The sequence below is a fragment of the Ylistrum balloti genome, unplaced genomic scaffold, assembly GCF_031769215.1.
Source record: "Ylistrum balloti isolate Yb309-2 unplaced genomic scaffold, AGI_CSIRO_Ybal_v1 Utg370558, whole genome shotgun sequence".
Taxonomy (NCBI): Eukaryota; Metazoa; Mollusca; class Bivalvia; order Pectinida; family Pectinidae; genus Ylistrum; species Ylistrum balloti.
Window position 1 is genome coordinate 458,257 of NW_026782351.1, and position 12,197 is coordinate 470,453.

Here is a 12,197-nt window from a genome sequence, read left to right on the forward strand (position 1 = left end):
ACTAAAGAGATGAACATAATATGAAATATAAGCTTACATTTATATCTTTCTGATAAAAGCTATATTCGGTTTGAAAACAATGTACATATAAACAGGCTAGTGAGTTTGCTTTCAGAGAAAAATCTGTACTACATAAATAGTATCCTTTTGAAAAAGTACCTGTTTAGCACACTGACAAACTTAAGAACATGTTTCTGCGTTCGGTTAATAAGTTACAAAATCCAGACAGTTCAACTTCTAACGTTCCCTGTTACACACCGTGAACTTTTGCATGGGAGATAATTTCCATTTCGTAAACTCGCAATGGCTGATGATGCTGGAATGAGCCTCCGAGATAGATCACAAGGTGCAGTCTCGTGGACTATTTTTCAGTTCATTTTCATATTATTATTATTTATTGCAATGGCCAAATACGATATTTTAGGAGGGACAGAGGGAGGCCCGTTTGAATGAAAAAATATTCATTCATCATCATTTCACTCCAAACAGTACTTGCAGTGTAGTATTAATGATGATGTTAGGATAACAGGAAGAAGGCATGAACTACCGTTCACGTTCATCAGTAACTTTATATCTGAATATTGCAACACCTATTAGTTATTTAGGGACTTATGAAACGTCCTTATTACATCCTAGGAACGTTTTCATACTTTATTATCCAGCTGATATCTGGAATTTAATAATCTTACGAATTTGAGTTGGCGTATACCACATAATCACATTTGCATGTAAATTTAAATGAAAACTTAATTCCGAAATAATAACATCAAATATACATAGAGAAAATATTAGCTAACTGATACAGGTTGTATCATTGGAAATAAATAAGTAAGAATATCAAACCCTGAAGCATAAACAAACCTAATGTGAAGACTAAGATATAAAGTAAATATGAATTTGCTGGTCGGTCCAGTCAGTCAGATAAATGATCAAAGTAAATAGATAATGCTGACAACAATCTGACCAAACACCTGACAGAGCACTTTCTAACATAGACTCTCCTAACTCATATTTAGGGAGTGGAATTGAGGACATTTGGGTTACAAGTCAATGTATTATTTCAGAACCTATATACAAAAGTATATATATATTGTGCCCAACCGATTTTACAGATATTTTCATTGTAATGTAATGACACCTGCCGGACAGTGCCTGATTAAATAGCAATATGATTATCTTTTGTAACGTATATGGGAAAGGAGGCAACTCCCATATCATAGGCATTTCTCTATTTTAAAAAAAAAATTGCCTGTGGAACCCAAGAGGCCAGAGCTCATAAAACTGATACTTGCTACTATCGGCTTGATTATTAGGATTGAATGAGTTAGGAATGAGGATTTGTAAGCTTATTCATGTTGGTATCATGTGAACTGAAGGACATCATGATTCTGTGTCCAGGTGAAGACACTTCATGAACAGTATATAATGTCACTAAGATAGCTAAAATGGAGTAGCCCTCGACACTATCTTCAAATAACCTCAACCAAACAAACACTTAATTTTTTATGTGAAATCATAAGTGAAGTGTTGAGACAAAAAGCCCTACAAGGGAACTGGCTTAGCAATATTTGGAGATATGCTTATATGTTTTCATAAATCTTTTAAACTTTTCAGATAATACTAGATCAGGGTTTGAGAAAAGGGAAAAGAGAAGACGAATAAGAAAACTCCAAGATGCCATTTCTCAAAACCAGGTTAATGTTGTACAACAGATGATGGAGGAAGATTTTGATGTGGATTTCCAGTATCGTGGTCAGACAGCTTTACAGTTAGCTGTAAAAGAAGGTTTACATGACATGTGTGTGCCTCTAATTAGGAAAGGGGCCGATGTGAACAAAATAGACTCAGACATGAACAGCCTCCTCAACATAGCTTGTTGGCGAGGATTTGATGACGTAGCAGAATTATTGATACAGAATAAAGCAGATGTTGACTCTCAGAATGACCTTGGTTGTACACCACTGAATACATGTGCCTACAAAGGTCATGCCTGTATCTGCAACCTTCTGTTAAAAGCCAGGGCTGATTCTAACATACAAAACTCTCATGGTCAAACTCCACTCCACACAGCAGCTAAGCAGAGACATGTGGAAATAGTGGACTTATTGAAGAGCTCCACTTGTAACATGAATCCTGGAGATGAAAACAGGAAAACACCTTTGATATGGGCAGCAGACCTTGGGTTTTCAGATGTAGTCGAATCTCTGCTCGGAGGAGGTATGAATTCTTTTTAAGAACAAACGATGTATGTGTTACCTTCCATCATAAGATTTTCTTCTTTTTTCCTGTTTGAGGTTTACATGTTTAATCACCATTCATGGTATTTTAGAATTTAGGAGACTCTGGACCATGAACTTTTCTCTAAATGTTAGAAATACAGACAGAAAGTTAAGTAAATTATGGAAATTACCAGTAATTGATCATGAAAGTTTTGAAGTTAATCTTGTACAGAATATATAACATATTTGGACATGGCCATTACTCTATTATCATGTCCCTCTCTCTAAACATGTACCAGGTAACGACTGCTCACCAAATTGAAACATTCAGGTGCAGACCCAGACAAGCAAGACAACTTAGGAAGAACAGCTCTCTATTGTGCTGCATCACAAGGACATATAGAAGTTACACAGAAACTCATTAAAACAAAGGCCAATTTGAACCTTCAAACTACTAAAGGATGTACACCCTTGCTTGGTATGTCAGTGTGGTCACAGTACACTGTTAAATCTCTTAATTTATTTTAAAGTTATGCTGCTGGAACTAAATTAAATATCTAGAAAACTATGAATGTGTGTAAATAGTAGAAATGGTAGTTTAATTTAATTGATCACAAATTTTAGGATTTGACAACAAAATCACATCTATTTATTTCTAAAATTTCATTTTCTGTACACTATATTACTTTCTGTGTGGAATTCATGTTTGATAATTTCAACTCAGCAATTCTATGGAAAAGTTATGAATTTTGTTTTATTCACAATTTACAATTGTGACACAAGTTATGTCAACTTATTTTTGACACTTTACTCCACCAGGATCAAAGTAGCTGAGGATCTAACAGTGAGAGTACATTGAAATACCTGTGTAGTTCTTTTCAGGTTCTTTTGGAGAATTGAATCTGGTCACTCAACATAGAAATACCCTTATCCCATTTAGTTTTATGTTGTTTGTGTTCAAATGTAATTCATGTTTTCTGTTACAACAGATGCTATAGGAAGTTCTTCTTCAGGGTCTCTTGACATAGCCAAGCTTCTCATCACTTCAGGGTGTGATGTGAACTTAGCAGACCGCCAAAAACTGGCTCCTATACATGCTGCTGTCCGTCAGGGTAAGCATACTTGGTAATATTAGGACAGAATCACTGAAGTCTCTCGGGGTAATTATATATAAGCTTGCTTTGTGATGTAAGGAAAGAAATACCAAATTCTAAAAGGGTAAACTTACTCTGTGATATTATAATTAGAACACAATCACTGATATCTGTCAGTGTAAACTTACTCTGTGATATTATAATTAGAATACAATCACTGATATTTGTCAGTGTAAACTTAATCTGTGATATTATAATTAGAACACAATCACTGATATTTGTCAGTGTAAACTTTCTCTGTGATATTATAATTAGAACACAATCACTGATATTTGTCAGTGTAAACTTACTCTGTGATATTATAATTAGAACACAATCACTGATATTTGTCAGTGTAAACTTTCTCTGTGATATTATAATTAGAACACAATCACTGATATTTGTCAGTGTAAACTTAATCTGTGATATTATAATTAGAACACAATCACTGATATTTGTCAGTGTAAACTTTCTCTGTGATATTATAATTAGAACACAATCACTGATATTTGTCAGTGTAAACTTAATCTGTGATATTAGGACAGAATCAGTGATATTTGTCAGTGTAAACTTTCTCTGTGATATTATAATTAGAACACAATCACTGATATTTGTCAGTGTAAACTTTCTCTGTGATATTATAATTAGAACACAATCACTGATATTTGTCAGTGTAAACTTAATCTGTGATATTATAATTAGAACACAATCACTGATATTTGTCAGTGTAAACTTAATCTGTGATATTCTGTGATATTAGAACACAATCACTGATATTTGTCAGTGTAAACTTTCTCTGTGATATTATATTAGAACACAATTGATATTTGTCAGTGTAAACTTAGGACAGAATCTCTGTGATATTAGGACAGAATCAGTGATATTTGTCAGTGTAAACGTTCTCTGTGATATTATAATTAGAACACAATCACTGATATTTGTCAGTGTAAACTTTCTCTGTTATAATATGATAGTGTAAACTTTCTCTGTGATATTATAATTAGAACACAATCACTGATATTTGTCATAATTAGAACACAATCACTGATATTTGTCAGTGTAAACTTAATCTGTGATATTAGGACAGAATCAGTGATATTTGTCAGGGTAAACTTTCTCTGTGATATTAGGACAGAATCAGTGATATTTGTCAGGGTAAACTTTCTCTGTGATATTAGGACAGAATCAGTGATATTTGTCAGTGTAAACTTTCTCTGTGATATTATAATTAGAACACAATCACTGATATTTGTCAGTGTAAACTTACTCTGTGATATTATAATTAGAACACAATCACTGATATTTGTCAGTGTAAACTTAATCTGTGATATTAGGACAGAATCAGTGATATTTGTCAGTGTAAACCTACACTGTGATATTAGGACAGAATCAGTGATATCTGTCAGTGTAAACTTACTCTGTGATATTAGGACAGAATCACTGATATCTGTCTGTGTAAACTTACTCTGTGATATTAGGACAGAATCACTGATATCTGTCAGTGTAAACTTACACTGTGATATTAGGACAGAATCATTGATATCTGTCTGTGTAAACTTACTCTGTGATATTAGGACAGAATCACTGATATCTGTCAGTGTAAACTTACTCTGTGATATTAAGGCTGTAGCACAGTTTCAGCAGAACTCTTGGCTTGATAAATCATTTTAATTTATATGTACTGTTTTGTCTCAAAAATGGGCACTGCTTATCACTCGCCAGCAAAACATTTCTGGTCTTGCTGGTCAGAGCTTAGTTAACATGTACTGCAGGGTAGAAGTGAATAGGACACAGTTAGATAAGTGTAGATAACTTTGAGGAGAAAAGGGCTTCAGTGACTTCTCAGCTCGGTGAACAAATGCACATGCAAACATCAGATGACCCTCCATGGGGCTTTTTTCCAGTTCAACAACAAATCAGCAGTAGATGAAAGTGACTATATACACCACTACACAAATCTACTGAAATTGGATTCTTTAATTCTTGCTTCGTTTTTTCATTACAACATTGTGAACATTTTGATAAAAGTTTCATTACAACATTGTGAACATTTTGCTGAAAGAAAAGTATTAATTTACATATCATTTATCAATATTTCAGTTTCTGAAATGTTTGGTTCTCCAACTGAGAATGCATTGGCACTTGTGAGGATTCTTGTTTCTGGGAAGTGTGATGTGAACCAGCCAGATAGTGAAGGATGGACGCCTCTGTATCAGGCAGCTTTAGCTGGTAACCAAGGTAACTTGTCATAGTGAGAAGAATGGTTGTCTTAAAAGTTTGGTGGTGATTACACTTTACACATGAGATTCTATGTACTAAGGTACAAAGTGCTCAATTTAGAATCAGTTATAAAGCTTATCTAGTAGATTATATAGAATAAATGTTTAGTCATGTTAAAGTATTAGTTCTATACCTCTTCTGATATGTATTGAGTGTTAAGTGTTCAATTGAGGTTCACTATTCGATTATCTTCTCTGTATTTTTGAATGTATAAATAATTTGTTTAATGTATTTACAACTGCTTTGAGTATTTTTGATTGCCATGAATAAGTCACAAAATAATATATCATCTGTTTGGACAGAAATAACCAAGATATTACTGGAAGGTCACGCTGATGTGACTCTACAAACAAAAACTGGAAACACAGTCCTGCATGCCGGAGCAATGGGAAATAATCTGAAAGTAGTCAGCACATTATTGTCAACAGGTCAGAATTTATCACAATTAACATTTTTAGCCCACCACCATCAGATGGTGAGCTATTCAAATCACTCTACATCCATGGTCTGTCCATCCGTAAACAATTTGTTGTCGCTGTTTCTCGAGAACCATAGATCTTTCTCAGATTTCATGCTTAGGTTCCTTTTGGTCCCTAGTTGTGCCTGTTTGAGTTTAGGACTGATCAGAAAAACTAAATGACTTCCAGGCGACCATCTTGGAATTAGCAGTTAAAGATAATCATTGCTATTTCTGCAAAGGAATGTTCAAATTTCTTATCATTAAGAGCAAAAACAGAAAAGAAAAGGGAAGAGAAGGGAAAAGATCCAACTTCCAAAGAGTAAATAAAGATCAAACAATGTTGGGGGCCAAGATCCCTCTGGGTTCTCTTGTTACTTCTGTAAAATAATGAAGGAGAAACTGGCACTTTAAAAGTGCTCATAATATATATTCTTACCTTAGCAAAGAAAAAGATATGAAAAAAGACACAGAAAGATTCTTTTTTGTTTTCACCTTATATTTTCAAGAAGGTTGTGTACCTATTTATTTTTATTTGTTCAGGAAATCAGTATCAAATTTGGTTCAGTGTTTGGTTTCACTTTTATTGATATAATACATATAATGAGTATTAAGTACTTCCAGACACACTACATTTTCTCTAGAGTTAGCCGTGCCCATACCAGCTTACTAGTGAAAATATTGGAATGTTCTGATCCAAACATTACTGAAACAAGACTGTTCCTTTACCATATGGAAAAGTTTTAGAATCATACCAAAATACATACAGTGAAGGACATATATCCTTTCTGTATTACAGGCTGTGACGTGAATAAAACCAACTCCAATGGTGAGCATGCCTTGTTTGCAGCAATTATCTGCCGAAGCGACATCCAGGTACATAGTATACACCTACAAAACATTAGGGTTAAAAATGCATTTCAGACTCTAAACATGTCTAAAGTACTGAAGATATACTGTACTTATAACTACAGAATTCATACTGAACTGACAGACATGTCATATTCAAATTTATAATTTATGAAAAGACAGTTGTTGATTTCAAATGCAGAAAGATCAACGATATATCAAATGATACTTGAAAGTTAAAACATCTCGTGTGTATCATGACACTTGTACACGGCTTACCAGAAGTTACAGTACTTCCTGACACACTACTTCTCTAGATTTAAAAATGCCCATTCCAGCTTACTCATGAAAATATTGAAATGTTCTGATCTATACATAGCTGAAACAAGACCATTCCTTTACCATATAAAATAGTTAATTACTCTTAGTAATTCTATACTTTAATTTGGCTGTTTTGTTACTTATTGTCAGATCGTAAAAGCCCTTATAAATTCTGGAAGCGACATTAATTTGAAAGAGAAGAAGTCAAACTGTTCTGTCCTACATCAAGCTATCATACAGCACTACACAGAGGCAGCTCTACTGTTGATAGAATCAGGTAAAGACAGAATAATTGTTTCGTATGAACTACTGTCTCTAAATGTAATTGACTTATGAACAGTTGTAACCTTGTATAAGAGTGTCTCAAGAGATGATGGTTTGTTGTCATCCTTTTGGAAAAGATAATGGCTCATGTAGTTTAGACTATTTTATTCAGTATGTGGAAAGGACAAAACAAATACATAAATTAACAAAGAAGATTGAAAAACAAGTACACAAGTACTTATGCTAATTTGTCTCCTGAAGGAAAATTGAAATTGCGTGAAAGCATTTTACCATGCCAAAAAAAACAAAAGAAAAAGAAAAAATGAAATGTACAATGTTTTGGAAATTAAATCAACAAATGAATATTTACTGTTTCTAAAATGTAAGTTTGCATAGGAGTATGTAGTGCTAGGGAGACATCTACTGTTTCTTAAAATATAAGTATGCATATGAGTGTATGGTGCTAGGGAAACATTAGCAGTTTCTAAAATAAAAGAATGCATAGGAGTATGTGGTGCTAGGGAGGAATTAATTGAGTATTTGATGCTATTGCCTATAAAAATGACAGCTTGCATTTTACTACTGAAAGGCAACATTATCAGTCCATTTTCTTTAATAGGTCATCAGACAGTACAGGCACACTGAAACTTTTTAAAATTTGTAGTATTGAATGAATGTATGTTTTCCTGTATAACAGGGTGTAATATCAATGCTGTCACAGCCAAGCTGCAGACCCCTCTGTATACAGCTGCTGAAAAAGGTAATGAAACAGTGACAGAGAAACTTGTCAGCATGCCAAAATGTCTCCTGAATGGCACAAAGCATTCAACTGTTCCACTTCATGTTGCTGTCATCAACAACCACTCCAAGGTAGCCAAGATACTCATTAAAGCTGGCTGTAACATCAACCAGGTGAGAAAATCCAAACATAGAATCACTCTTCAGTTAACAAGAATGCTGTATCGATAAGCTGAGATAGATTGGAGATCTAATCATTATTGTGTTCTTTAGTCAGATTTCTATACTTAAAGGGTTTTGGCCATGATTTTTCATAATTCCATATATCAGACTAAACCAAAATTGTTGCCAAAACCCTTTAAGGGATTAAAACGATGCACATTTTAAAATTTTCAGTGGGAAAAGGGGAAGTTTCAAAGAAAATCATTTCAAACAATTTTTTGCTTTCCTAATTAGACAAGCCAATTATAGCCTTCATGAATCCATGTTTCCAATTGTTTTATATCACATAGAAATATCTTCGTCAATATCGTGATGTTGTGTCTAGATTGAAAAATTATTTCTTTGGATTACACAAAGCTAAGTCATAGAAAAATAAAGCAATGGTGACATTTTCCACATTTCAGATGAATGAAAAGTGCATGACCCCAATTATGGCTGCCACAGAAGAGAACAGTGTAGATGTTGCTATGGTGCTGCTCAGATATGGTTGCGATCTCAATGGACAAGCCAAAGTCCGCAAGGTGTTGCCCTGTTGTATAGTGAGGGAGGACCCACATCCACATTTTGACCTCGAACCTCTGTTTCTGGCTTTGACCCACAAGAATATCAAACTGTTGATGTTATATATGAAATTTTACTTTAATATCCCATACAAACTCATTAAGATTTTGTCAGACATCCTGAGGACATCAAGGGACATGAATACTCAGTACACACCTGCTCAAAAGAAGGCAATACTTGCTTTGTTTGATCAGACCTTGAAACACCCAAGAAAACTACAGGATATCTCCCGAGCTATGATTAGGGAAAAGTTAGGGAGTAGACCTGAAGTCAAAGTGAAAAGTCTGACATTAGCAAGCAAGTTAAAAGATTATGTTTTGATGTACGACGTTTTAGGTGAAGAGGAAGAAGAGGAAGAGCCATCACAAGAAGAGAGAGAGAGGGGGAGGTTTGGTTTAGTAGTGGACTAAGTCTGTGCAATAGATTAATGACAATCAGTGCAATAGGTTATTTGCTACTTACATAGCAGAATCTCTGTATAATGGTAATGCTACAATGTGCCGTTTTGTTGTTTATATTGATTTCATCTGTTCCCTTATATTCCTGTGTTTTCTAGGTTAATCACTTACTTAGTTCAGTTGTTGTAACTCATCTACACAGAATCTATTGTTGACCGTTCAATTTCCATATCTGCTACAGACATACAGGTTTGATGGCAAACTTCTCAAGATACTATGAAGAGCAATTAGAAAGGACATACAATGCTTGTGTTTGTCCTGCAATAAGGCCAGGGAGCCAAAACCATCCCTGACACAAAGTTGGAAGATGAACTTAAGCACCCAAAGACAATGTCATAGCTTTTGTTGGTAATTCTACTGAAACTGCATCAGATTAGATTGAAGTTAATGTAAGAAGAACACATAGCTGAAAAATAGAAGTAATAGTTATATTTATTGTCTGTTTCATAAAATTTGTGTAAAAATAGAAAAGACATTTGTTTTATTTATGATTTTTGTTTCTTTTCCTTCTAGATGTTGTCTTTCTTGATACATGTATTGGATTATTTTTAAGTTACATAGCTCTCATGGATGATGTAATATAACAACTTCTTTATTCAGATATTTACTCCATCCATCATACACATAATCAGAAATTTATTGTTTGAGCTATGAAATATATACAATATATGGAGGATATTTAATTTTTCCTTTTTTAGTTATTTTTTGCAAAAATTATGTTTGAACTATTTACCTTGGTGCTAATTGATTAGATTTATTGTGTGATGTGACAGTCAGTCTTCCTGTCTGCTTTACCAGTGTTTTTGGACTGCAGGATTTGCATATATCCTAACTTAATGTATTGTTTTCTTTGATGAGTCTGAAAATTTGACTGACATATGCTGATAGACAAATACCAATATAATGCAAGCCACACATGGAATTAACTTCAATTACCTGGTGAGCACATTGTTTAAATGCCTTTTTGGAGGATGGTGCTAGCTCAGCTATTTGTTTGTTATCTGATTATAAAAATATATACTGAAGGATGATTGTTTTGTCTGACAGATGACTAACAGTGTGATGTGTAATATTGATGATTATTTATAGTTCATTTCTTTCAAGAATTGAAAATATTTTTAGTTCACCCCTGTCCAAAAAAAAAGTGAACATATGCCATAGTTTGTCGTCCATTGTCCGCTGTCAGCTTTCCCTTTCAAAAACTTCTTCTCAAGATCTGAAAGGTCTCTGACATTGGACCTGCAGTAGCATGCTGGGATGGAGAGCTGCAAAGTCTGTTTAAATGACTGATCTTCACTTTCCTTCATGGTCACAGGGCCAAATATATTGAAATTTTCAAATAGCTTCTCCTGAAGAACTGAAAGGCCTAGGTAACTGACATTTAGCCTGTAGTCGCATGCTTTGATATAGGGCTACTAACTTTATTACCTTGATTTTTGTCATCTTCATAAGAGTCAAATGTGTAAACAATCATCAAAACAACCCCCTCTCAATATTCAAGAGATCCGAGGTACTGATATTGTGCCTGTGGCAAGATGGGATTGAGGGCTACCAAGTTTGTCCAGATGTATGACCTCCACCCACTTTTAAGGTCAAATGTCTTAAGATCTTTAAATAATTCTTACTAACCAAGATACCAAGGGTACTGATATTGGACTTGTAGCATGCTTTGATGAGGGGTTCCCATGTTTGTCCAATAAGTGACCTTGACCTACATTTAATATCCAACTTTGAAAATTGTTTCTCAATAACCAAGAATCCTGGTATCATGATAACGGGCCAGTAGAATGGTGGGATAAAGGGCTGCAAACTTTGTTTAAAAGAATGACACTGACCCACTTTCTAAGTCACAGAGGTCAAACATGTTAAGAAATCCATACTTTTTCTATTCAATAACAGATAGACCATGAGTCTTGGTATTTGTGTAGTAGAATGCTTTGGAAATGGGTCTTCTTTGTAAGCTTCAGAACAGGTGAGGAGTTTCATCCCCTTAGGCCTCTTGTTTGTTTTACTGAAAATGTATGTGTGAGATTGACAGGTAATCCTTAGACTAATATAGATCATATGTGAATCTTATTTATTTACAAAGTGTGTATCGAAGTCATAGATTGCAATAGTAAATAACTATGTGCCAAACTTTTTTTAAAAGTTCAATAAAAGTGTTGACTGAAACCACACATTTGTTTGATCTGTTTATACACATACACCAGATATTATTAAGTTGTACTTAGTGAAATTGACAATACTTACCACCTACACATAAAAAAAACAACCTTGTGTCCTAGACCTATATTCATGATCTCATTTGTCAAATGTGTTGAAATGTTTAAACGACTTCTCAATAATGAAAAGGCACATGGTCGTGATATTAAAGTAGTACCATTGTGGAATGAAAGGCTTTGAAGATGACAGTTGTATAATTTGTAACAAATAAGTAATGATGGCCCATGAAGCTTCTTGTTCAAGGTTAGTTAAGTCATGTAAGTAATAAAAAGGAATATCTGTGCACCTTTAAATTTATTGGTACATGCATTTACTTGATTGAAATGTCATCGACAGTCAAACTTTGCTATTTTCAAACAGCTTGGTAAAAACATTAAAAATTGAATGGACATATTTTTACACTCCAAATTATGTCTAGATGTTAAAGCTGTATCTTTAACCTCCCGTATTGACTTGTCGAGTCACGACAGCC

At 34.1% G+C, this 12,197-nt stretch overlaps 1 protein-coding gene across 1 annotated transcript; it reads left to right on the top strand.

Annotated features, from left to right (window-relative positions):
* The first annotated feature begins 301 nt into the window (after positions 1-301).
* Positions 302-11,677, top strand: LOC132556296 (ankyrin-3-like). Its single transcript, XM_060220678.1, has 10 exons — positions 302-346; positions 1,615-2,217; positions 2,551-2,697; positions 3,209-3,331; positions 5,453-5,590; positions 5,935-6,060; positions 6,889-6,965; positions 7,410-7,536; positions 8,221-8,435; positions 8,888-11,677. The coding sequence occupies exons 1-10, from the start codon at positions 304-306 to the stop codon at positions 9,452-9,454; spliced, it is 2,166 nt and encodes a 721-aa protein (XP_060076661.1). The 5' UTR covers positions 302-303; the 3' UTR covers positions 9,455-11,677.
* The last annotated feature ends 520 nt before the right edge of the window (positions 11,678-12,197 follow it).

Bases quoted from the DNA above. Each gene is read 5' to 3' on its own strand.
- LOC132556296 (XM_060220678.1), top strand. From the start codon at position 304: ATGGCTGATGATGCTGGAATGAGCCTCCGAGATAGATCACAAG. The intron at 5,591-5,934 runs GTAACTTGTCAT...CTGTTTGGACAG, and splicing joins AGCTTTAGCTGGTAACCAAG to AAATAACCAAGATATTACTG. The intron at 6,966-7,409 runs GTACATAGTATA...ACTTATTGTCAG, and splicing joins TCTGCCGAAGCGACATCCAG to ATCGTAAAAGCCCTTATAAA.